Source organism: Hippopotamus amphibius, chromosome 2 (genome assembly GCF_030028045.1).
Source record: "Hippopotamus amphibius kiboko isolate mHipAmp2 chromosome 2, mHipAmp2.hap2, whole genome shotgun sequence".
NCBI lineage: Eukaryota > Metazoa > Chordata > Mammalia > Artiodactyla > Hippopotamidae > Hippopotamus > Hippopotamus amphibius.
In genome coordinates, this window is record NC_080187.1 from 51,053,217 (window position 1) to 51,080,369 (window position 27,153).

At 42.4% G+C, this 27,153-nt stretch overlaps 1 protein-coding gene across 5 annotated transcripts in view; it reads left to right on the forward strand.

The window, feature by feature from the left end:
• The window catches only part of APBA1 (amyloid beta precursor protein binding family A member 1), a 213,308-nt gene that overhangs the window by 120,322 nt on the left and 65,833 nt on the right, over positions 1-27,153 (forward strand). For all 5 annotated transcript variants that reach the window (XM_057724622.1, XM_057724621.1, XM_057724625.1 and 2 more), the window contains one exon: positions 17,833-19,089. In XM_057724622.1, the coding sequence (XP_057580605.1) occupies positions 17,902-19,089 (1,188 nt within the window). In that variant the 5' untranslated portion in view covers positions 17,833-17,901. The remainder of the gene's footprint in view (positions 1-17,832; positions 19,090-27,153) is intronic.

A 27,153-nucleotide genomic window follows, 5' to 3' on the forward strand; every position in this document is an offset into this window, starting at 1 on the left:
CTCTGATTAAATTTATTCTTTAGAATTTGGGGAAGGTGTAGGAGGCTAAAGTTTTTCTATAAGCAAGAAGCAGGTGGAGAACAAGGAGGGTGGAAGTGGGGGTCTGTCCCTGAAAGGCCCCATAGAGTCCTGCTTGGTTACAGCAGTTTCTATTAAAATGTATTAGTGTGGATGACATGATTAGGTGTCTAGCATTCGCTTCAACATAGTCCAATCAGAGGGTGCAAGTAGGTAGACTTGGATACATCAAGACTGGCCTTTTTCATGTCTGCAAGTTTTTACATCCTCTCAAATTAAGAGAATAATTATACCATTCTCTCTAGCTTTCCATGTTTGACATTTTCCACAATAAAAATTTGTTTTAGAATGTGTATTACTTCCAACCAGCAATCTCACTTTTATGAATTTATTTCATAGAAATAACTATTTCTGCCCACATGGATATATATGAGGATGTTTATTGAAACACCGTATGGGAAAAATATGGAAATAATGTAATGATCATTAATAAGAAAATGTTTATGTAAACGATATATATGTTGACCTTATTAAGGAGAGTAAATTAGGGGAAACATTCTTGTGCAAAACTCACACCATCTACCTGATCCTTTATTCTCAAGTATGAACAGACAGGAATCACCAAATATGTAGGGGAAAAAAGAGCAGGATGAAAGAGAAAGGGCCAAGGTAAACAGAAAAACAGACCCCAGAGGAAGCAAAGACAATCCAGGAAACTTCAAACAAACAAACAACAGCTCTCATTAGTATGTTCAGAACAATTTAAAAATGACATGAAATCAGATAATAGAAAAAGAAAGAGCTTTCAGAGATTGAAGATAGACTCTCCAGAAATTCAGTAGAAGGCCTTGGGGAAAATAAGATGAGGATGTTTATTGGAACATAGAGCAAAAAAAGGAAAAAGATGGAGACAGGAGAGAAGAGAGAAGTCAAGGACCAGTCTAAAAGTTCTAATACAGCCACTGTGGAAAACACTGTGGAGGTTCCTCAAAAAATGCAAAGTAGGACTACCATATGATCCAGCAATTCCACTTCTGGGTATTTATCCAAAGGAAATGAAATTACTATCTTGAAGAGATCTCTGCTCTCCCATGTTCATTGCTGCATTATTCACAATAGCCAAGATAAGGAAAAAAACCTACATGTCCATCAGTGGATGAATGAATAAAAAAAATGTGATATCAGTATAGATAAAGATATGTAGAAATATCTAGATAGATACAGATAAGTATCTATATCTGTCTCTATATCTATTTATTATGTTTTCATATATATAATGGAATATTATTCAGCCATGAGAAAGAAGGACATCCTGCCATTTGTGACAACATGGATGGACCTTGAGGGCATTGTGCTAAATGAAATGTCAGACAAATATTGTATGACATTACGTGTAGTGGAATCTTTAAAAGCTGAATTCATAGAAAAAGAGAGTAGAATGTTGGTTACCAGGACTCGGGAAAGGGAGGAAATGGAAAGATGTTCATCAAAGGGAACATGCTTCAGTTATAAGATGAATAAGTTCTGGGGATCTAATGTACAGCATGGTTATTATTGTTAATAATACTTAAATATTCTCACCACAGAAAAAGAAATGTTAATTATGTGATATGATGGAAGTGTTAGCTAGACTATAGTGGTCATCATTTTGCTATACAGAGTGTAACAAATCAACATGTTGCACACCTTTAACTTACACAAATTTTATGTCAATTATACGTCAGTAAAGCTGGAAAAAGAAAAGGCTCCAACATCTAACCAATAGGAGTCTCAGAAAGTAAAGCCAGAGAAAATGCCAACGGGAAAGGGAAGAAATTTTCAAGGAAATAATTGAACACTGTTCCAAACTGGGGAAAGATGCAAATCTTAAGATTGTAACAGCCTACTGAGTGCAGAGGACAATGATTAACAAAAGACTTAAAGCCTCATCCTCTGAAATTTCCAAACACTAAGAATAAGAACAGTATGTTGAAAGATACCTGAAAGAGAGAACTGCAGAGGGATGTGAATTAGGCTGATACCAGCCTTCTCATCAGCAGCATTAAATGCTGGAAACTCACTACTCAAGCATGGGCCTCAGACCAGAAACAAGATCATCATCTGGGGGCTTATTAGAATGCAGGTCTCAGGCCCACCCCAGACCCACCAGTTAGGATCTGCATGTTAACAAGATCCTCAGGTGATTCATATGCGCCCAGACAGGCCAGAACACACAGGATGATGACTTCATGGTATGAGAAAAAAAATTATTATGAACTAAGAATTCTATGCCCAATGATCAGTCAAGTATAAGGGCAGAATCCAAGCACTTTAAGGCAAAATACAGAATACAGAAACTTTGTCATTCTGGTGAGTGATGTTGAGAACGGGGGAGGCAATGAATGTGGGGGAGCAGGGGGTATATGGGAAATCTCTGTGCCTCTCTCAATTTTGTTGTAAAGCTAAAACTACTCTAAAAATAGTCTTTCTTCTTTTAAAAGATGGTATTTGAGATTATAAATGTAACCAATAAAATATATAATTATTAAACACTGGAAGACAGAAGGAAAAGGATAGATTAAGTGAACTAAATTCTCATCTTTCATCATTTTTCATACCAGGAATTCAATAGATATTGTCTAAATTAAGTCAGTAAACTGTGCTTTACTTTGTATAGTTAAGGAAGTAATCCTTAGGAGAACTAAAAATAGTAACAGGATATTTTTTCCTCTTATTACTGGATGATTCTTTTTTAAGCTGAGAGGTAATGACTTCTATTGAGGTCTCACTGAAATATCCCTGTGCCCAGGTTGATTAGAATAACATAAACAAGCTCCAAAATTTTATTGTCATAACACATTAAAAGTTAATTTACTAACAGTTGCAGTCCAATGCAGGCTATTTCTGGTCAGTAGGCAGTTTTCCTCCATATGGTCAATTCAGGGATCCAGGCCACTTCCTTCTTGTGATTCTGATATCCTGCAGGTCTCTTTTGCATGTAGCCATGGATGGGGAAGGAGAGCATGGAAAAGGCTCACTTCCTAATGATCTGGTCTCCAAAGGACCGCCTCACTTCCATTTTCAGTCCCTTGGGGAGAACTAGTCATGGCATCATCTAGATGTCAGGAGGGCTTGTAAATGTAGTTCTTGGTGACAGTTCTACATCAAGAAGGGAGAGCTCAAATTTTTGGTGGGCAACAAACCATTTCTGCCACACTCTGTATCCACATAGCTATGTACAAATGGCATGTACCCCTTGCTCCTCCTCAGAAGGGCATGTGGGTTCTAGACACTGCAAAGTCAAGTGCCCTGCAGATAGAAAAGATGATATGTTGATCAGATTTCCTCTGAGTTGTTTGAATATTAATTCCTTTCCCTTGCTCTGATATTTAACCAAGCATCTTTTTATAATCATTTCCTTTCACTTAGTAGATCTGTCTCTTGTAACTGGATAGTGTGTCCTCTTTGTAAATTAATAAATCGCTGTTATAATGGGACAGTGGAAGCAGGTGTGGAAAGAGACCTGACAACAGGCTGCTCCCTGGTGGCAGCTTCATTAACATGTGTGTGACTTTGAACTGGTCATGTAACCTCTCCACTGCTTGGTGTCCTTATCTGTAAAATAAGGGACTTGTTAGGCTTTGCCAACCCTTTTTGTTCTAAATTTTTATACTATATAATTCTCTCCATCAGTGAACTGATCATATTGAGTTTCTGGAGTGCAGTCAGAGTGACCACAGCCTGGACTAGAAGTTTCCACATAAATATAGCAACTCCTAAAGTCCTTTTCACCACCCCTGCAATCTGTCACAGACACATCAAACTGGAATAGTGAGACTCAAAAGAAAAACAGAGGTTGAGGAACAGAGAGGTAGCAAGGAATCTGATTCATGGTGAGAAATCTCCATCAGTAGCAGAACAGAATGGTTTTACGGGGTTTCAGCTCATCAGCCCCACCACGAAGCCCTCTTCAGCAAAAGAGCGTAATAAATTTTCCCAGGCACTTAGCAGTTCATAAAGCAGTCACCAACCCCCTAAGGTAAGCAGAACAGGGTATTATTTTCATTACATATTTAGGGGTTTTTTCTTAATAGATTCATGGTTCAAACATAAAAAGTACAAAAAGGCATGTGTTGAAAATTCCCCCATCTGCCCAGTTCTCACTCCTCATCCTCCCACCCCACCAAAAGAAATAAGTACTTGTATTAGATTTTTGTCATTTCAGGGATTTTCACACATATATATTCTTTTCCCTCCTCTTCTCCATATATGACAATATCCGTTATACACTGTTCTGACCTTGCTTTAATTTAATATATCAGGGAGTTCTTTCTACTATCTGTACATAAAAATCACCCTGTGTTTTATAGAAATCTATCTATAATTTAGTTGTTTCTAGTCTTTTGCAAATACAAACTATGCTTTAGTAATTTAAATACAGTTGTATATGTCATTTCACACACTTGTGTCTGAACATATACATAAATTCCTCAGAATGGTAGTTTTGATGGATACTTTCAAATTGCCTTTCATTGACCCATTCTACAGATGAGGAAAAGTGGTAAGAATTTATGGTTGCAAATCAAGGGCTGTACACAGCTTGGTGCTCACAGGTACGATTTTCCTGAGTTGTAGCCGCATGGGTATGAGTAGGTCTGGTATTGTAAGCTGAAGCTGGCTGCTGTGATGTGGGCAAGCGGGACATGAAGTGCACCAAAGTGCAAGCTGGAGGAATGAAGCTTGGTTGCTGCATGCTGGGAAGTCACAGGGCAGATGTGAGCTGAATGCTTCCAGTGTCTGAGCAGGCACTTTGTGAGCCGGAAGCCCAGGGTGTGGGCACCGGCATGTAGGAGGCTCCAGAAATAGCAGTTACATAGACATCACAGGGTAGCCTTTGAGCCAGGTGACCAGGAGGTGACTCACTGTGCCAGTCAGGTTCCTGCTACCCACACCTGGGTTCACTAGGTCTTAGATTTGGGACAGTGATAGTACAGTGGCAGAGTTGTGGCCAACCACATGTCACTTAAGCTTCAGTGAGGCTAGTGGGGTAGTTTTGTTACAGTGGAGCAGGCTTGCTTGCATATTTTAAATTATAAAATACATATTGATACACGTGTATTTATATATTCTTATATAATATTTATATTATATATAATATATTTAAATATTTTATATGTTTATACTATTTACATACAGTAGTCACATATAATATATATTTAATTATATCTATTTTTACTTATATAATATATATAACATATGTATAATATAAAGTATATTTTATTTTATTTTTTTATAAGTTTATTCATTTATTGGGTCTTTGTTGCTGCACACGGGCTTTCTCTAGTTTCAGAGAGCGGGGGCTACTCTTCATTGTAATTCACGGGCTCCTCATTTTGGTGGCTTCTCTTGTTGTGGAGCACGGGCTCTAGGCACACAGGCTTCAGTAGTTGCAGCACATGGGCTCAATAGCTATGGCTCATGGGCTCTAGAGTGCAGGCTCAATAGTTGTGGCACAGGGACTTAGTGACTCCACAGCATGTGAGATCTTCCTGGAGCAGGGATCAAACCCGTGTCCCCTGCATTGGCAGGCAGATTCTTAACCACTGAACCACCAAGGACGTCCCCTAAAGTATATTTTAAATACATATATGCATATATAAATTATATACACATATAAACATATAAAGTATACAAACATAAATTATACATATTATATATGTTATATTTTAAATACATATATAAGTACATATTTACATAAATATTTAAATAATGAATTTTTTCATATACTTTATTTTTTAGAGCAGTTTTAGGTTCACAGAAAAATTAAGTGGAAAGTACAGAGTTCTCACATGCCTCCTCTCCTACACATGCATAGTCTCTCCCACTAACAACAACCTGCCCCAGAGAGATACATTGATTACAACTGATGAACCTGCATTGACATGCCATTATCACCCAAAGTCCACAGTTCACGTTACAGTTCCCTTTTGGTGTTGTACATTCGTTACAGTTCCCTTTTGGTGTTGTACATTCTGTGGGTCCACATTCTTGTTCCTAGTGCTACATTATTTAGCCAGTAACCCTATGAGGTAGGTGCTATTATTACCCCCATTTAGAGAAGAGGAAACTAAGGCACATAAGGTTAAGTGACTTGCACAGGGTCACGTAGCTAGTGAATGCTGGAACTGAATTTCAACCTAGGCAGTGTGACTTAGCATGTGTTGTTAACTGCTATGCTCTACTGCCTCTGACTTGATTCCCTTGTACCTGGGGTTCTCTTTCCTCTTCCCACTCCTCCTCTAGATGAGAGAAAAGGGGTCTCTCTGTTCTTACTTACCTGGCTTTCCCAGAGCCTCACTGCCTGTTTGAGGAATCTTTGAGCAACTTCTGTTGTCCTCTGCAGAAGGGGCCCTGGGTGCTGTGGGTTAGCTGTGGCCACGAACCTGAGGGTTATCAGTGAGGGGGACAGAAGGGAAAAGGGAGGGTGAGGCTGGGAGTGACGGAGAGGGGAAAGGAGCAGTACAGCAACACTGGCTTCAGGGTCCAAGGACATCTGAGATTAAAAGACAGAAGTGAAAATTGGTTTGGGACCAGTCCCTTCGGGAGATCAAAAACCAGACAGAATGGGACTTTTGGCTCTAGGTCACAGAAACAATCAGGCGTTTCACTCATTCATTTATTTGTTCATAATCTGTTATTTGGAGGGAAATTCTGATAATTGGAGGGTCTTTGTTTGTTGAACAGGGTGACAGAGGAGGGTGATGTTACACACTTTTGGAAGAGCTTGAACACAGCTAAATTGTTCTGCAGAAGAAAAGAAAAGAGTTTAGGAAGCCCAAAAGGAAGATCTAGAATTGCGCTGTCCAGTATAATGGCCACATGTGTGGCTAGTCCTAATTAAGATGTGTAAGTGTAAAGTTCACATTGGATTGTGATGACTTAGGAGGGAAAAAAGAATGCAGACTGTCTCAGTGATAATTGTTTATATTGGACATATGTTGAAATTATAATATTTTAGGTATATTAAGTAAAATAAAATATATTATTAAAATTATTTGTACTTTACCTTTTTTTTTTTTTTTTTCTTTTTTTTGGCACACGGGCTTAGTTGCTCCATGGCATGTGGGATCTTCCTGGAGCAGGGATCGAACCCATGTCCTCTGCATTGGCAGGCGGATTCTTAACCACTGCGCCACCTAGGAAGCCCTGTACTTTACCTTTTTTTAAACGTGGCTATTAGAATTTTTTAAATTATATATGTAATTTGCATTATATTTCTACTGGACTGTGATGATCTAGAAGGAAGGGACAAGAACCCTGAAGACCTAGGACTGTAGGGGAAAATTCATGAGAGAGGGAAGCCCTATAGCTGATGACAGAAAAGGAAGATGTGGGAAAAATTAATCGATGAGGTTTTGGGAGGATAATGGGTATGATGTGCAATATAGTCTATCACCTCAATCTTCCCTATGAAATCTTCAGTAAAATCCACATTATTTTTCAATAAAAGAAAGTAAAAATAATTTCCTTTGGAGAAACTCATGTCTTCTCTTGAAGGGACTAAAAGCCTCCAGTCCTAGAAGAATTGTGTTTGAATTTCACTGGCCTATATTTGGGGCTTACATGAAATTAGTTAACTAGAAAAGAGTTAGATGCTCTACCTCTTTATATTCTAGTCAACATGTCCAATGAACTCTTAAGAGTTTCCAGACTATCCATGAATCATTTATAAGAGAAAGTAGTTTCCTTCTTGCCCCACATTATGTTTTTTCCCTGTTAACTTTTTGCTAATGTGACCAAATTGAGAGAGTTGATTGTTGAGGGAGGCTTTGAATCAATATGGGATTTCTGGCTCATCAAATTCAAATTCAAGTCATCACCAATGTTGCTACCTAATAGTTGCTTAATGGATTTTGTTCTTTGGGAGCTGTGAAGCTGAATTGTCAGGGAGCGAACGTTCCTGGATACAGCTGTTTTTAATCATCTGTTGTAGCTCTTGCATATCAGATTTGAGGCGTAACTGAAAAGATGTTTGAGGACAGTGGCCAGCATACCTGATGCTGCTTTGTTGACCTGTGAATAAAAAGAACGTCGGAAACAGGAATTTAACCTGAAGCTTTGTAATTAGGGTTGTGGCTGACATTCTGGTATGAATTTGGGGAAGGAAAATGCTAGAAGAAGTTACAGAAATCTGGAGGGAATAGAGAGAAGCAAGTTAACTGACTTTTAATGGGCCAAATAATTTGTAAAAGTAACAGTAGCGGTAAGTTTGAGGTGATGTGGTCTCAAAGGAAGGACTACATTCTGATGAATTAGTGTTCAACTCATCCTTAGCCTGGTATTTCCCCCGTTTCCCTCTCCTTTTGCAGGATGAAGTAATGAGCCTCTGAAAACTAGCATGGCTGAACTGATTTTAGAGGTTTATTATCTTTAACATTAAAGTGTGGTGTGTGCATGGCTTTCCATATCATAACAGAAGTATCAGCAAAATGGTCCAGGTTGATTGTAACTAGTGATTTAGTACCCCCGAACTGAACGTAGTGTAGCAACAGAGACAGTAAATGTAGCGGAGGGTAAGGAAAGGAAGGTATGTAGGGGCATGAAAAAAGGGATTGTCGTGGGGAAAAAATGTCAGTTTTGTGTAACCCTCAATAAATATGGATTTTGTAGATATGTCTGACTTTATACCAGGGGCATTTCACAAAAATTCAGATAAACTTTTAATAGGCTTTGATTTCCAAAGAATGTCCCTTGAGTTTTCTACAAAATTTACAAATTTCCCCTCTGAGTTTCCATAATTGCCTTAAGGTTATTTCGTGTATTTTATTGGAATCAGAATGATAAATGAATGATTTGATTGTTAAAGTGTTAGATAAAGAGCCAGACAATAGGTAGTCTGCATAAATTCACAATTTTCTCCTTAATCAAAGGCTGGGTTGTGATCAGAGCTTTGAGATCAGGGTGGCTGCATTAACCCAGGTGGATGAATTAATTGTCCTGCCTGTTTAGTGTTAGCCCCAATTATACAGATTTCAAGGTGGATGAAAATAATGAACCTGATTTTGTAGCCATCACACAAGAATGTATTCCTCAAAATGGCCTCTGTCCCTCTGTTCACTCTGCAAGGATAAAAGCGTATGTGAGAGATGTGGCCATTGGCCAAAACAATATTTAAAGCCCTCTTTTGGAATTGACTTCAGAGCCTGAACAGAGTCTTTTCAATAATCTTGGCTGTCACGTATCTTCATCCTTTAGGGATAGATTTGGTGTTTGGAGAACATCAAATAGCATTTGCAGCCAAATCTTGTAAACAAGGTGGATGATAAATTTGGACGATACCCTCTGAGGTCAGAAATCAAATATGACTAAATATGACTATAGAGTATTGAAAACAGTTTGCTGGTTGCTTCAGATACCTCAAATTAACTTTGAAATCAGTTCCAATAAAGGAGTGGGCAAAGTGTTTTGAGCAAAGACAGTGCCCTTGGAACATGTAAGTATAGAGTCTGCCAAGGTGACTATTCTAAAAGGGATTACACCAATTTAGATGTTTGTTTAAAAAATCAATCGCATCACTTTATGGGCACAGTGAAATGTAATAGGAAGAACAGTGAAAGCCGGAGAGATCTACTTCCACCCCTTTTGGCTCTGAGTGACCTTGGACAAGTTATTTAAGCTGCCTTAGCGTCTTGTTTCAAAATTAGCAATTGGAGATACTAATTCCCACTGAAACTGTTGTAAGGGTTAGAAATACAGTATGTAAAACACCACATATATTGGCCTACACATAGTACAGGGTTTGTGATTATTTGATGGATTTATTTATACCCAGCCTTATTTCAAAATGGATTAAAAGTAGCTTAACTTCTTGTTCTCTACCTCTACATAGCCTTATTTAGGAAAGGGTAATATTAATAAATGTACCGTGTGCTCTAGTCATTTATGTTAACTTTTTTTTTCTGCTTTTTAAAAACAATATATTGATCCGTTAAATACTAACTATGGTGTGTGCAGAAAATGTACTAATGAATGTTTAATAACCCTTAAAACGTATCAGACATGGTTCTAAGTTTTATATATATATATAATATTAACTTGTAATATACATATATTAACATGCACATCTAATAACCATGTGATATAAGTACTATTGAGTTGGCCAAAACGCTCATTCAGGTTTTTCCATAAAATGTTACGGGAAAACCCTAACGAATGTTTTGGCCAACCCAGTATTACTATGCCCATTTTAGAAATGGTAAAATTGGAGCATTTTCTGTGATTAAATTGTTCAGAGTCAAAGAGCCAGTAAGTGATGAAGCTTGGATGCAAATACAAGCAGTCTTTCACCCACACCTGTCCCCATAACCACTATAATACCTCATTAAGTGTAGTGACTGACAGGATGATCTGTTAGGGATAAATGTGGTATTTGAAAACTACTCTCAAGCACCATTTATAGCCAACTCTTGTCAATAAGGTGGGGGATAATCTTTTGAAGTCAAAAGTCAAATATGACTAAATATTAGGATAAGCTATTGAGAATAATTTGCTGGTAACTTCAAACCCCATAAATTAACTTTGACAGCTGTTCCCATAAGGAGTGGCCAAAGCGTTTTGAGCAATGGCAGTGCTCTTGAAACATGCAAGCATAGAGTCTACCGTGGCTTGTTGAGAAGGACCAGAACCCATCAGCCTGTGCTGGGCAGGTGCTAGAAGGCAAATCCAGCTGCACTATGGACCAAAGTGTAGTCCAGCAGGCAGTCCACTGTCTCTAAGGGATCAACAAGTGGCCATCCAGACAAGCCATTGGCATTCCTCATCCAGAAAATATGGTGTCCATGGTGGCGAGGCAGCCAACACTGGGGCAGTCTGCCCACAGAGCAAGAACCCAGATCACTGGATGGAAGATCAGGGGACAGATCCACCAGAGCTTTCCATTGGCCAAACCCAAACAGAAGCCAGAGGAACAGGGAGCTGTTGATGCACCCTAAAGAGGCCAGCCTTGCAGGGCACAGAGCCGGGTGGGGAAGGTGCAGAGTGGATCTGGAGGGGGAAACTGAAGATGTCCGGCCCCCATGTCTTCCTCAAAGTTGGACAGGGTTAAGGACACAGCCCTGAGTTCCAACCGCAGAGACCTCACTCTGGTTGACATCTGGTACTCAACTCACTCTGAAACCATTACCAATACTACCTGCCAAGCCACCCTTCACAATTTCAGGCACAAGGATATCAGGGAAAACAAAATAATAGTTTGCTGAGGCATGATAACTCTGTGTGAGGATGTGAGCCTATTTAAACTGGAAATGATTTTAGGAAGGTGAAATGTGTGTTCTGTATCCATCTTGGCTCCCAGTATCATTAAATTTAATTTCCAAATGATTCAAAGGAGGTTAAGCTTTAATGAACTCTAGTCTTTTTTATTTCTGTCTTTTATATTTGACTCTTGTAAACAGATGCATTATATTTAGATGAGTGGGGTTCTTGATGTCCTTTGGATTTCCTGGTAGATGTTTCACGATTGATCTAGCTCATGGAAGGGAGTAGATAGATCTAACTCATAGTAGGGAAGGTAGATAACAATACCTGGGTATTCCTATTCTGTCATCTTTTTTTGTTTAATGAGAACCATTAATCTCCCAGCCTATGCAGACTGTGTGTGTGTGTGTGTGTGTACACAGGCACATGCACACCACATCCAGGGCATCATCTTGTTTGGCAACCACAGCTGTTGCTATGAAAATTAACAGACTCGGTGTCATAGACGGCCCCTCCAATGGCTTGCTGGCAGATGTCATGTTGACTGGAAAAGTATGTGTGCAGGAGGATTAAGACAGGCTGTAGTCCCAAGAAATAGGACTTCCCTTCCAACTCCAGCAGGGGAAGACAAGCAACATTCATTAAGTCCACAGGAGGTAGTTGTACTACTTTAAATATATGCAAAAGTATAAAAACATATAAATGGAATCACATTGTTCATTCTAGTTTTTTCGGAGGAGAGAATGGCTAATACAGACTTTCTTCTTCTTTTCCCACTTCTCTCCACCTCCATGTGTTTTCCCTACACCTGCCTTACTACTCCACCCCCTCTGCACACACACACACACACACACACACACACACACACACACACACACACACACACACACTACTCTCCAGGTTAGTAATCTGGTATCGTTCTTTTTGTTCTTTTTTACATTTCATTTTGTCTTCAGTCAGGCCCTTTTAAAATTACTTCTGAATGTGTTAAAAGGAACAGTCTATTGGAAATTCTTATTAACAACTACTTAAGGACAGATCAACCAAAGTAGTTATAGCCTCCCCTTCTATTCATCCCAAACCAACATGAGCCTCAGCTAACATCATGAGCTACCCGGATTCAATTGCTGAATCATGAAATGTTTTATTTCTAAATGGTGCACTGCAGTGGAGTTCCCTCCCTTTGTTCACCTCTTCCAAATCAGCTGTGGAACATTACAGAACCAGGAGCCAGAAAGCCACCTGTGTTTCACTACAACCTGGATTCCCTCACTGCTGCAGCCAAAATGCCACAGCACCTCCTTTTCATGTTGTGTGGCTGCTCCTGCTGACGGCACTGTCTTAACCTGTGTCTTCCAGGTCACCCAGCCTTTTTGTAGAAGGGGAGGGATTTTCTTCAACCAGCTGTAACTCCTCCCTTCTATTCTCCCCGCCTCCAGAGGCACACGGGTCATAATCAAGAACAGTGGCTGGATGGTGGCACTCTTCACCTAGGCCTCAGTTCCTAGAATGCTTATGAGCTATGAAATCCAGAGCCTATAAGAACAGCAGCACCTACATGATACACAAAGGTGATGCAGTTGTTGTGTTAACTCTAGCTTCCTTTTGTAGCTTGAACCTATTTCTGTCTTGCATTCATCACCAGGTATTTGAATTACCGAAGCTGTCTGCCCTTGAAGGCTGGGACCATGGTTTAGAAACTTGCATCCTCCTTGCCTTGCACAGTGCCTGGTGCATATCCAATAAATGCCAGCTGGATCAGCACCCTCAAATGTAGGCAAAGGTTGAATCACTAGAGTTCTTTGGGCATTTAAAGTGTCAGAAGAAGGTGGAGAAGGGGTGGATGAGGGCAGCAAATATCCAAGATGGAAAGAAGAAATGAGTTCTCCAAAGGCTGGACATGCCAGTGTCTAGAAAGCCCCTGATGTTGAGAAGCGGGAGGATAATTACTTTTTTTAATCACTAAAAATTTATTGAGTACCTACTATGTTCCCGCTGTACTTGGCACTGGGGAATCAAAGATAAATATGTCCTCTTTTCTCAAGGACTTCATATTTATAAAGAATTGCTACTCAGAATGACAGGTGCTATAATATGATAGATAGATTGATAGATAGATGATAGATAGATAGATAGATAGATAGATAGATAGATAGATAGGGTAGGGAGAGGATGATGGGAGGGGTTAATCAAGCTTTATTACCCCCCTGCTTAAACTCCCCAGTAGCATGACAGTGCACTTGAAACAACTCTTTACCATGATGTACCAGGCCCTGCCCTGCTGCCCAGCTTTCCATCCTCATCTCCTACCACATCATCCCTTACTCAGTTCACAAACATTTCTGTCTTTGAACACCGCAAGTCCTTTCTCACCTCAAGGCCCTGCCCTCAAATCTTTTACATGGCTGCCTCTTTATCATTCAGGCCTCAGTGTCCATATCACCTCCTCTGGCCTCTATGTGAGGCCCTCTATACTCGGTCAGTTTCTCTGCCGTTACCCTATTTCATTTTCTTCATAAGACTTTTTGTTCCCTGATGTTATCTTATTTGTTTATTGACATAATTATGGTCTCTTCTCCTCTCCTTTCCCTCCACCCCCATGTGCTAGAATGGGGGCTTCCTGAGAACAGCAGCCTGTCTGGCTTAGCCACTGCTCTACCTCTATGCCCAGAACATTGCCTGGAGGCCAGCACGTAATGGACACTCTTTAGGTATGAACTTGCTTTGGGGAAGATAGGACAGATTCACCAAAGAAAAGGTAGGTGAAAAATATGCTGAGGATAGGGAAGGCCAGTGTCAGGACTCTGGGGTGTTAGACTACAGGGTGCAGGTGCAGCGTGAAGATGAGGCGGGAGGAGTGACGTGGCCCAAGGGCTCTGTTTGTCAGGAGTAGGATGCAAGCACCTAGAGCCTAGAGGCCGGGAGTGGGGGAGGTTAGATACCAGTTCCGCCAGGCGTGTGACCTGGGCAATCACCGAATACCACCTGCTTCCATTTCCTCATTTTTAAAAGAGATTGACAACAATCTCTATAAAGACAATAGAAGGGTATGCTCTTCATAGGCTAACGTGAGGATTAAATGAGTCATTATGTGGAAAATGCCCAGTAATATCTGGTAGATGGTTAATGAAGCATTTGTACTATGTACTAGAGGGAGATCACTGAAGAGCTTGAGAAATAGGGCTCTGGGATTCAGATTTGTATTTAGAAAGATGAGCATGTCGTCAGTGGTGAGGGTCGACTGGAGGGGACTGAGAAATTAGTCAAGGAAACAGTTTTGTAGGCGAGAGGGACAAAGACAAGGTAGTGGCAGTGAGGATGCTGCGAGAGTTATTAAGACAATGGACGTGGTCATCAGCCTGGGGAAGGAGGTGAGGGAAAGAGACAACTCAGTAATGATTCCTGGACTGGGGACTTGGTGGTGCCTTTCACCCAGACAGGAGGAGGGGCCAGGTTTGGGAGCCGAGATGGGGAGGGCGGATAGGAGGCATGATTTGTTCAGCTGTGGCAGGTTGAGGCTGAGTGCTGTGGGGACTCCAGCTGGAGCTACCCAACCAGAACCCTGCCCCCCCCCCACACACACACCCCTTCCTGGATGGCAGCATGATGCTACCATGCTTATTAGCACTATACTTATTGGTACTTGATGTCAGCACTTAATATTTAGTGTTTATAATCTTTGCTTTTTAAGCAAATACTGTGAGAAACATCTTTGTCCACATCTGAGTTTTTCCTTTGAGATTTCTATAAGTAGAATTACTGGGGCAAACGTATATTACCTTTTGAAGATTTTAATTCATCTTGCCAAAGTGCTTTTCAAAAAGGTGTTACCAATCTATAATCCCACAATAACCTGGGATTCTTTAAAAACAGTCTCAGTGGGGTTTTTAAATAAATATCACCCCCATAGTTGCCAGGTACAGGGAACAGTCCTCTCGTGTGCTACCAACGGACCTGACCACTGATGTCAGCTCCATCTTTAAAAGTTGACAGTTGCCTTTGTCCTAGGGAAATCCCTCAAATCAATCTGTTATTAATTAACATGCTGCGAACACCACAACTCAAACTATATTCTTGAAACCAGGGTGGTGAGTGAAATAGAAACACTCCGTGGGGGAATACTCCCCTGAGGCCGGGGGGAGGGGCCATAAGGACAATGCACCCAGTGAATAGAAAGTTCCACTGCATGATTTTAACAGTATTTTGCCCCAAACAACTGGGTTCTTGTCACTTTCTTTACCATAACTCAGTGTATGGACATGCATGGAAATCTCATTTCCTTTGGATCAGTCAGTGCTCTATGAGACGGCATCATTCGCTGGTCAAATATAATTTTAACATGGAATTAACTAAAATCTCTTTTTGACACATATATCAATAGATTTTCATCGTGCTAAAAGGGAAAGTGCCATTGTCACTGAAGACAGTGTTTTGATCAGTTCTGCACATGGCTATCATGAATTGTTGGCTTGCTCAGGTGTTTTGGATAGTAGTTGTTGCATGTCTAACACTAACCACACACAGCTGACACACCACAGGGCACCAGTACCCAGGCAAGTACCTGGCATGTTTGGTGTCCCTCCCTAGGAATGCTAGCTTTGTGCTCAGCAGGCTTAGATTTGTACATGAGTGTGGCTTTTACCTGTTGTCTCTTCCAAAGAGTCCTTATAAAGGAAACACGGATAGACTGTTGTCCATGTGTTGTGTTGAATTTGTTTTGTATTTCAGGCGATCCACTGAAGGCCACCTAACCTGGGGGCCCTCAGCACCAGCATTTGCCTCTTCTCTTGTATTTGGAAAACTTCCTTATACCTAGTCCAAAGTCACTGTTCTCAGGGGTTAAATGAGAGGAGGCCACAGTTTTTCAGAGAAGACATGGTCTAATTTGTATGAAGTGGGACCCCTGTCAAGGAGAGAAGCAGTAAGGATTAATTATCTCTGCTAAACCACAACTGTTTTCTAGTGTGAGTGGTGGATTCATTAAAGAATGGGAGAAAGATGGTACCTCTGCTTTAAGATGAACTTGGTAACTCCAAAATGGCCTCCTTTACTACTGAGGCTGTCACAGTGCTTGAAGGAAATTGCTATCGTGGTGGGAGCTGAGTAGAATAAAATGCATCCTGATATTAGGGAGTCCATCAGATGTCCCTGGTCCTCCTGGAGCTTTCTGCTATTATATTAAAGAGTTCACTTCCCAGTTTTGTCCATTTGTAAGATGAGCTCTCCAAAAGAACACTATGAGAAAAATTTACACATTTTAAAATATTTATTTATTTAGGCTGCACCAGGTCTTAGTTGCAGCATGTGGGATCTTTAGTTGTGGCATGTGGGCTTCTTAGTTGCAGCATGCATGTAGGATCTGGTTCCCCTACCAGGGATGGAACCCAGGCCCCCTGCATTGGGAGAAAGGAGTCTTACCCACTGGACCACAAGGGAAGTCCCCAAAAAGTTTACACATGTTGAACCCATTTGTCATAAATGTCTTGAAATCATAGGGATCCTGTTTCTGTTGTTCTTTACATTCTTTATTTCTGTACACTGTACACAGTATATACAGCCATAAAGCTATTTTGTGATAAGAATTGAGAGAGGTTGAAACCAAAGCTGTGTCTCTACCTACAAGTCCCTCTAAAAATAGGGAAAGAGACCTAGCCATATTTTAAAGAAATTAGCATGTTATCCAATATCAGCTATAATGCTAATTCATCGAATCAAAGAATTGAAGATCCAGGGAGTGAGTATTAGAAATTAGCTAGTCAGTGTTTCTTTAAGTGCATTTGTCAGAACACTGGCCTCTAGGGAAAAAGTGTTTCCCAGTCAAACAAGTCTGTGAACCCGGCATCCTGTATCTTCCTCCCCTTGAATACTCACAATGAAAAGTCAACTCAATCTTTCCCAAACTTATTTGACCACGGGGTCTTTTTTTTCTCTGTGTAATAGCTGTTAACATCCTGCTGTAGGAAATGAGTCCAGTCTCATGCTGGAGGTCCAGAAAATCAAGGCACTTAACTGGAAGCAGCAGAGCCAGCAATGCCAGGACAAGAACCCACTGCTGGCTGAAAGCCTCCCTCGGAATGGCTGCGTACTTGTATTGACAGCAATGGATTCAAAACATTACAAGATGATTTTTCTTCCCCTTGAAACATTTTAAAAATCGTTTCTAAAGTATCTAGGATCCTGGCTTAATTTAGAGAGATTTATCCCTTAGCAGATGGAAAATGTGTCCATTGGCTCATTCAATTTCGTAGTACTCTCTAATTCAAATGCATCAGAAACAGAACCTGAATAGTAAGCATGGTGGGGAACTAAAGGCTCCAGAGGCTCTCGGTCTGAGGGGTGGGGAAGGGAGAAAGCCAGTAAGCAATTACACAAGGAGATATGTAATCACAAATTTCGAGACGTGCTACCAAGAAGATGAACTATGTGCTGTCAGACTGAGCTTAAATTTGCAATCACTTTTTAATTGACCGAGACTCAGACGGGATCAATAACAGCTGTTTTTTTATGCTTTTCTTGGTACTCAGCTCCTGACTACAGTCTGAACCACGTAATAGCCCCTCCCCCTTCTTGTTTTTCCAGCCGGGTGGAGCAAAATGAGCGCGCAGTGAGCCGGCCCAGCCTCTCTCCCAGCCGTCCCCGACGCCCAGCATGAACCGCTTGGAGGGGGCCGCGGAGGTGGAGGTGACGGACGAGGCGGCAGGCGGGGAGGTGAACGAGTCGGTGGAGGCCGACCTGGTGCACCCGGAGGTGGAACAGCAGCAGCAGCAGCACTATGCGGGCCGTCCCCCGCGCGGGCGCGCCGTCGAGGACCTCCGCGACCAGCCCGGGCAGCAGCTGCAGCAGCAGGAAGAGGAGGAGCGCGGGGAGTGCCTGGCGCGCTCGGCCAGCACGGAGAGCGGCTTCCACAACCACACGGACACGGCCGAGGGCGACGTGATCGCTGCGGCCCGCGACGGCTACGACGCCGAGCGCGCGCAGGACGCCGAGGATGAGAGCGCGTACGCCGTGCAGTACCGGCCCGAGGCGGAGGAGTACACGGAGCAGGCGGAGGCCGAGCACGCCGAGGCCACGCACCGCCGCGCGCTCCCCAACCACCTGCACTTCCACTCGCTGGAGCACGAGGAGGCCATGAACGCGGCCTACTCGGGCTACGTCTACACGCACCGGCTCTTCCACCGCGGCGAGGACGAGCCCTACGCCGAGCCCTACGCGGACTACGGGGGCCTCCAGGAGCACGTGTACGAGGAGATCGGGGACGCGCCCGAGCTGGATGGGCGCGACGGCCTGCGGCTGTACGAGCAGGAGCGCGACGAGGCGGCCGCCTACCGCCAGGAGGCCCTGGGTGCGCGGCTGCACCACTATGACGAGCGCTCCGATGGCGAGTCCGACAGCCCCGAGAAGGAGGCTGAGTTCGCGCCCTACCCGCGCATGGACAGCTACGAACAGGAGGAGGACATCGACCAGATCGTGGCCGAGGTCAAGCAGAGCATGAGCTCGCAAAGCCTTGACAAGGCGGCCGAGGACATGCCTGAGGCCGAGCAGGACCTGGAGCGCGCCCCAACCCCGGGCGGGCGCTGCCCGGACAGCCCCGGGCTGCAGGCGCCGGCGGGACAGCAGCGGGCGGCGGGCGGTGAGGCGGTGCAGCGGTACAGCAAGGAGAAGAGGGATGCCATCTCGCTGGCCATCAAGGACATCAAGGAAGCCATCGAAGAGGTGAAAACCAGGACCATTCGTTCGCCTTACACCCCCGACGAGCCCAAAGAGCCCATCTGGGTCATGCGCCAGGACATTAGTCCCACCAGGGATTGTGACGACCAGAGGCCCGTGGATGGAGATGTAAGTGTGTGTGAGTTCGGGCCCGCTCAGCTCCGTGCGCGGCCAGGACGGGAGACGGGCGCTGGGTGGCCTCGTTTGTCATTGGGAGATGACTTGATGAGAGAAACGATCTGTGGGGATGCTCAGAAACAGCTTGCGCTTAAGCGGCCCTCAGTGAAACACAGGTGGAAGGGAGTTAAGTGTTGAGAGGTTGCAGTAAATCAGTGCTTCTCAAACTGTTCCTGGATCCCTTGTTGAGAAATTGATTTCCAGGCGCACCACTTCCCATCCCCTAGTTTCCCATTTGGAAGATATGGGGTGGGGCCTGAGAATTTGTGTTTCTAACGTCAAGCGAAAAACAAGTCTGGATTGAGTAAGGAGAGATTTTATTGGAAAGAATTATTGCAAAGGGGGGAAAGTACTCTTGCAACAGGGGAAGGGGGTCTGTTGCAGTAGCAGAACCTCTGACTGTGAGATCTGCAAGGGTCTCTAGGGTTAGGCAAAAAGGGGGTTCTTTTGTAGGGAGGAGTAAGCAAGACTTGAAAGAACAAGGTGTGAGGAAGTGGGGTGACGCATGGCTTGAATGCATTGCCCATGAGACAGTATTTTAACCTGAGATCAGCCTATTCCCAGGAGGGGCTGTTGAGGGGGTGGTAAGCTGGCCAAAGTTCAGGGACCTGGGAGAAGGCAAGGAGCTTAATCAAAGGCTGGTTAATAAGCATTTTGTTTTGATTAATCAGCAATTCAGCTAACCATTTGTCAGACAAAGAGTGGGAATTTGGAGGGTCTGTGTCTGGCCTTGTCATAGGCAAACAAGGGGGCACCTCTGAGTTACCCAGGTCTTATGGGAAGGGAGGTTCTTTGTGTTAGCATTTTCAGAACACAGAATGAGGGGAGCAGAGTCCTTTACCTTTGCTGTTCTTCGGGATCTCGGGGCTCAGGTGAAGTTCAGCGTTGTCACTAGTAAGTTCATAGGTGATGCTGATGCTGCTAGTCCCAGGACCACAATTTGAGAACCGCTGCCTTAAAGCAACCCCTTAAAGGCTTGGGATGGATACGTTGGCCTCTTTGGAGGAAATCAAGGATATCCTTCTGGGCCCTTTCCAGCCAGGGCTGTCTGCAGCTTTTTCACTGTGACTTTCAGAAAGGGCTTAGTTTTCATTTCTGGTGGTGCCAGAGCATCCTTCTCACCTTATGAAAGAGGTGTTTTTGAACTGAAATATACTTTCTTGTGAAGAGCTACAGAAAGGTATTGCTGCCCTGTCGGCATTTTATTTTCCATTTTTGAAATACCTAAGAAATTTGATAACTTGGCAAGCTTGGGTGTCACAGTCTATTCAAAATAAATCAAGAAGTCTAACCTTTGCCCCTACTACCTGGCTGTAAAGATTCTCTTTCTCCTCTCTCACTTTTCCATTCTCTTGAATAATTTTTAAGCACTTTTGTTGAAAACTGGAACTTGGAGTGAAAGAAGGGTCAAGAGGTTAAATTCGGTTTCATTTAATTCTGCATTTTATGATTGCGCCAGCCTATTTCTTGGTATATATTTTGGGGTGAGAGACCATTTTTGGAAGCCGTTCATTCACTTTACTTAAATAGGTAAAGGGCTGTGCAGGTCAGAGAGGTATCATTCGCCTCCGCTTTTAGTAACAGTCAACATTGGCTGTTAGCTGATTAAGTCTCGGGCATCTTTAAGGCAAGGTTGGAAATGGGATGGGAAAGGAACTGCATCCTCCCCAGCCAGGGGGCGGCATTGGGTCAGTTAGTTCAGTGAGCTCCGTGCATCCCCTCTACTGTCCAGGCTTCACATTCAAACAGTTAAAAATAGGTGCGCTCGCGTGCAGAGTTCTCGGTGACCTCCAACTGTCTCCAGGTTCCTCCTGGCTTGGAGGGATGGAGTGCAGCAAGCATTTTGCAGATGTAGTGGAAATGGAGCAGGTTTTTAAAAGTAGGGAGCTAACAAGAGGCCGGGTTCTACATGCTTTTAGAAACTTGGAAAGCCATCCGAGAAGAAGCTGCAGGAGCATTCAGTCCAGATGTCAGCATCTTCCTTCGGCTTTCTCACCTGCACCTGCTCCATGAAACGAGCAACTTAACCACCTGGTCCCTGCAGCCTCATGATGACCCCACCGCACAGCCTCCACTAGGGCTGGGGGCTTGCTTTTATCCATTTGAACTAGCAAAACACCTTAACCCTCTTGCAGGATGTTTCATTCAGAAGGTAGAATTGATTCTAGAATATTGGGTGATGCTTTAGAAGCCCATCCTGTCAGAAATTAAACTTCACATGAAGATATTGGTGAGTAGGGCTTTCTGGGTTATGAATAGTTAATACTAAGCAAACCCAAAAACCTGTGCCTTAAAATATTTCACCAGTTGTCTTTAAGCCATTCAAATTTGTGGGTTGCATTTCATCTGTCATGCGATATTTATAAGAAAGACCTTCATTTGCTACCTCTTTGATGGTATTATGGGGGAAAATTTAAGTATATACATTCTGTTGATTTCCACCTCAGCATCAAAAAATAGTTACTGAATGCTCATTCCATGTATGCTGTTGTAGAAAATGGAAAAGCACTATTAAAAGCAGTGTGGCCTGAAATCTTTCTGGAAGGTACTTGTTAAAAATACAAATTACTACTGTTCCTTTCCAAACCAGAACACCTGAGGTGGGGCCCAGTGATCTGCGGTTTTGTTCTTTGAGTTTCCTTTCCTTGCTTTGTTTTGTTTTGTAAATTCTCCCTATGATTCTTGAGTGTGTAAAAAATTAAGAACCACAGCTTTAAAGGACAAGTATCATCATGGTAGTTTCCTCATGTTAGCTCTATGGATTAGAGACCTAGATAAATCTCTTATTAACAGAGGCATGGTTTCATAGAAGGGGCTCTCCCACTGTGGTTTTGGTCAACAGGCCTGGAGAAGGTGCCCTGGAATTCTTGTTACAGAAGCAGCGCATTCTCAAAATTAGCAACATCAGAAACTACAGTGATGCAAATAGGCTGAAATAAAAACCACCTGTACTACTACTTGCCAGAGAGATCTGCTGATAACTAAATCTGCTCTTAACACTACTTTTAATTCCCTCGAAACTTTAGTTTTCTCTTACTTGGAGGAAACTGGCATCTGTATGCAAGTGAAGCTACAGAATGTGCAAATAGGATTGCTCGTTAGCAAGGACTTATTGAACATAGACTAGATACTCAACAGTGAGTGAAAATAACTGTTTTCTGAAAAAAGTACTTATAAATGCTTTGCTTCTAGTAAAGGCTCTTTACTAGATATATGTTTGGAAACTACCAACCAGCCCTCTTCTTGAATGACCAGTTCTGAAAAGTCCCACAGCCTGTCCATCTCTCTTTAGGCAACAAACTCACCCTAAGTAGAGAAGAGAGTGGTGGTGGCATCAGAGAAATGGGTGGGAGCAAGCACACTGCGTAGATGGGAGGGTGCTGGCCGTTTGGAGTGGTGTGTTGTACTGTTTGAACTGCTGTTTATCACTGCTCCCTCTTAAAGCTACACTAAAATGACAGTAAAATAGTAAAAATATGTGACGTCACAAAGCTCCAGGAGACAGAGGAAACAGCCGCAGATAAGAACAACGAAATGTTGGAACGCCGTGGTGGTGACTGGTTGCGGCAGACATTAGTGCCCCCCACCCCCGCAGTACTGCCAGGTGTCCTCTGCTTTCAAGTCCAGGGAGGACTGCACTGTACCTCCTCCTCCCCTAGGAGCGAGACAGGGCCAGCGAGATGGCAGCAGTGAAATGCCATGCTGCTTCTAGGCGGCAGCAGTGAAATGCCATGCTGCTTCTAGGCAGCAGCAGCTCAGAGCACCTTCTCGCCCTGAAGCCTCAGCTTCAGATGGCAGTGTCACAGGCTGGCAGAGCCTCTGTCTGCATGGGTCCCAAGTGACCGTGGTGAGCAGCGCTCCCGCTGCCCCTGTGGACATGTTGTGTGAGAGAGGAGTCAACCTTTGCTGTTTTAAGCCTTGGGGATTTGGGGTGGTTTGTTGCCAGAGCATAGCCTAATTGATTCTCACGAATACCCTGACGAGGTTTCTGTGTTCCCTACTCTGCCAAGTGTCTGTGAGGATTTGTGCTGTGGACCCCCAAGAAAGGCTCAGGAATTTCAGACACTGGATACCTCAGATGGCAGGAGTATGGCTGAAAAAGAAAAGAGGATTGTTTGGAGGTCTGTCATGGAAGAATTTAGACTCTAAATCCCTTCTCCTGCCCATGCCACCAGGTTATACCACTCCTCCCTCACTCCCACAGAAGGTGGGAGGTTTACTGTAAAAAAAAAAAAGGGGGGGGGGTGAACCAGAGAAGTGCTGGAACTGGGGACACTAGCCACAGCTGAAAATGGGGATGAGGGGTGCCTTGTGGAACACAGGGTCCACTAAGCAGTGAGACTCTGAGGAGGCCTTGGAATTCTTTGCCATCAGGCTTAGAACCTAACCCCTCCCAGTCCCCAGCAGGAGATTAGAATATTCCTCTCTGAGGAAACAGGCCCAAGAATAGATACCTACAGTTACTCATGTTTGGGGGTTTTCCAGCATAAAACCTGGGTCTCCACCTGATGACCCCACAGTCAAGGTTACTGCTACTCATGGATCTTCCAGTAGGCTTTTCGGGGACCCACTGATAAATATGAGTGGACATCCAAGGATCACCAGACATTTGAAGAACATCTCTAACATGAAAGACAAAGACACACAAAAAAGCAAATGGAAACAGAACTTGGAGAAATAAAGGCAGTGCTCAGAGCAGGAAAAAAAACTAGAAAACACTCATCAATATCCTCAGAAAGGTAGGAGAAGATAGGGGAGCCAGTAAATTAGAAGAGGATGCCATTTTTTAAAAAATGCCATTCCAAAATTTTTAATTAAAAAAAAAATGACAACAGGAGTTTTTTAAATCCTTCAGTAGGAAGGTTAGAAGGCAAAGTAGAGGAAATCTCCAAGAAAGTAGAATAATTAAGAAAATGAATGGAAAGAAGTAGGAACATAGATAAAAATGGAGAAATTGTGAAACATTGTTTCCTAGAAGCAAAGGACATGAGAGCTTCCTGATTAGATTCCATTGGGTACCTAGAACAATGAAATAAAAAAGGTCCATAGAAATTTCAGAATAGAAGGGACAAAGAGAACATCCTCCAGGCTTTCAGAGAGGTAAAAACAGGTTACAAATGATAGGAATCACAATGGTGATGGACTCCTCAAAAGCAACACTGGATACTGGGAGGCCTACACCCAGTCTAATTTCCAGTTAAGTGTGAAGGTGGAATAACGATGTTTTCAGTTATGCGAGGTCCCAGAAAATTTACCTCCCAGGCACTTTTACTCAGGAAGCTATTGAAGGATTGCGTCCCCAAAATGGGAGTGTAAATCAAACTCAAGAAAGAAGATGGGATCCAAGAAACAGAATCTAACAAGGGAAAGAAACAAAGCACTGCCCAGGGTGATGGGGGAGGAGTTGACAGCCTTGCAGAAGGACGAGGCAGCAGCCAGCCCGGGGTGGACAGGAGCTTGGAGGGTTCCAGGTAGAAGGTTTCTAGAAACGGTGGAAATGAGAGATTTCCTAATATGTTTTTAATGTTTTAAATCCATCTTTAATTAGAACTTTTTTTATCTTTGAAGGATATACTACTTTTAAAATTTATTTTATATTGGAGTATAGTTGATTAACAGTGTTGTTTCAGGTGTACAGCAAAGTGATTCCGTTATACATATACATGTATCAATTCTTTTTCAAATTCTTTTTCCATTTGGGTTGTTACAGAATATTGAGCAGAGTTCCCTGTGGTGTACAGTAGATCCTTGTTGGTTATCTATTTTGAATGTGTGTACTTGTCAATCCAAAACTCCTAATCTATCCCTCCCCTGCACCCTTCCCCCCGGTAACCATAAATTCATTCTCTAAGTCTGTGAGTCTTTCTGTTTTGTAAATAAGTTCATTTGTATCATTTTTTTTAGGTTCCACTTAAAAGCGATATCGTACAATATTTGTCTTTCTCTGACTTACTTCACTTAGTATGGTAATCTCCAGGTCCATCCATGTTGCTGCAAATGGCATTATTTCATTCTTTCTAATGGCTGAGTAATATTCCATTGTACATATGTACTACATACTCTTTATCCATTCATCTGTGGATGGACATTTAGGTTGCTGCCATGTCTTGGCTATTGCAAATAGTACTACAGTGAACACTGAGGTGCATATATCCTTTCAAACCACGTTTTTCATTGGATATATGCCCAGGAGTGGGATTCCTGGATATATGGTAGCTCTATTTTTAGGTTTTTAAGAAGCCTCCATATTATTCTCCACAGAGCAGTGGTCCCCAACCTTTTTGGCACCAGGGACCAGTTTCTTGGAAGACAGCTCTTCCACAGACAGGTTGGGGCGGGGATGGTTCAGGTGGTAATGTGAGCAAGGAGGGGGGGCGGTTCAGGCAGTAATGCGAGCAATGGGCAGTGATGGAGAAGAGCAGATGAAGCTTTGCTCACTGGCCTGCTGCTCACCTCCTGCCATGTGGCCCAGTTCCTAGGAGGTGGATCAGAAAAAGATATTGCTGTGATTTATGTCAGAGTGCTCTGCCTATGTTTTCATCTAAGAAGTTTTAAAGTATCTGGCCTCACATTTAGGTCTTTAATACATTTTGAGTTTTTTTTTGTGTATGGTGCTAGAGAATGTTCTAGTTTCATTCTTTTACATGTAGCTGTCCAGTTTTCCCATCACCATTTATTTAAGAGGCTGTCTTTTCTTCATTGTATATTTTTGCATCCTTTGTCATAGATTAATTGACCATAAGTGTGTGGGTTTATTCCTGAGCTTTCTGTCCTGTTCCATTGATCTATATTTGTTTTCATGCCAGTACAATACTGTTTTAATGACTGCAGCTTTGTAGTATAGTCTGAAGTCATGGTGCTTGATTCCTCCAACTCCATTTTTCTTTCTCAGGATTGCGTTGGCTATTCAAGGTCTTTTGTATCTCCATACAAATTTTAAGATTTTTCGTTCTAGTTCTGTGAAAAATACCATTGGTGATTTGGTAGGGATTGCATTGAATCTGTAGTCTGCCTTGGGTAGTACAGTCATTTTGACAATATTGATTCTTCCAATCAAAGAACATGGTATAGCTTTCCATTTGTTTGTGTCATCTTTGATTTCTTTCATCAGCATCTTATATCAGTAGTTTTCAGAGTACAGGTCTTTTGCCTCCTCAGGTAGATTTATTCCTAGGTATTTTATTCTTTTTGATGCAATGGTAAGTGGGATTGTTTCTTTACTTTCTCTTTCTGATCTTTTGTTGTTAGTGTACAGAAATGCAACAGATTTCTGTGTATTAATTTTGTATCCCACAACTTTGCTGAATTCATTGATGAGCTCTAGTAGTTTTCTGGTAACATCTTTAGAATTTTCTGTGTAAAATATCATATTATCTGCAAACAGTGACAGTTTTACTTCTTTTCCAATTTGGATACCTTTTCATTTTCTTCTCTAGTTGCTGTAGCTAGGACTTCCAAAACTATGTTGAATAAAAGTGGCAAGAGTGGACATCCTTGTCTTGTTCCTTATCTTAGAGGAAATGCTTTCAGCTTTTCACCACTGAGTATGATGTTAGCTGTAGATTTTTCATATGTGGCCTTTATTATGTTGAGATAAGTTCCTTCTATTCGCACTTTATGCAGAGTTTTTATCATAAATGGGGGTCGAATTTTGTCAGAAGTTTTTTTCTGCATCTATTGAAATGATCATATGGTTTTTATTCTTCAGTTTGTTGATGTGGTGTATCACACTAATTTGTAGATATCAAAAAATCCTTGTATCCCAGGGATAAATCCCACTTAATCATGGTGTATGGTCCTTTTAATGTATTGTTGGATTTGGTTTGTTAGTATTTTGTTGAGGATTTTTGCATCTGTGTTCATCATGATATTGGCCTGTAATTTTCTTTGTTTTGTGTGTGTATGTGTGTGTGGTATCTTTGGTTTTGGTATCAGGGTGATGGTGGCCTTATAGAATGAGTTTGGCAGTGTTCCTTCCTCTGCAGTATTTTAGAATAGTTTCAGAAGGATAAGTCA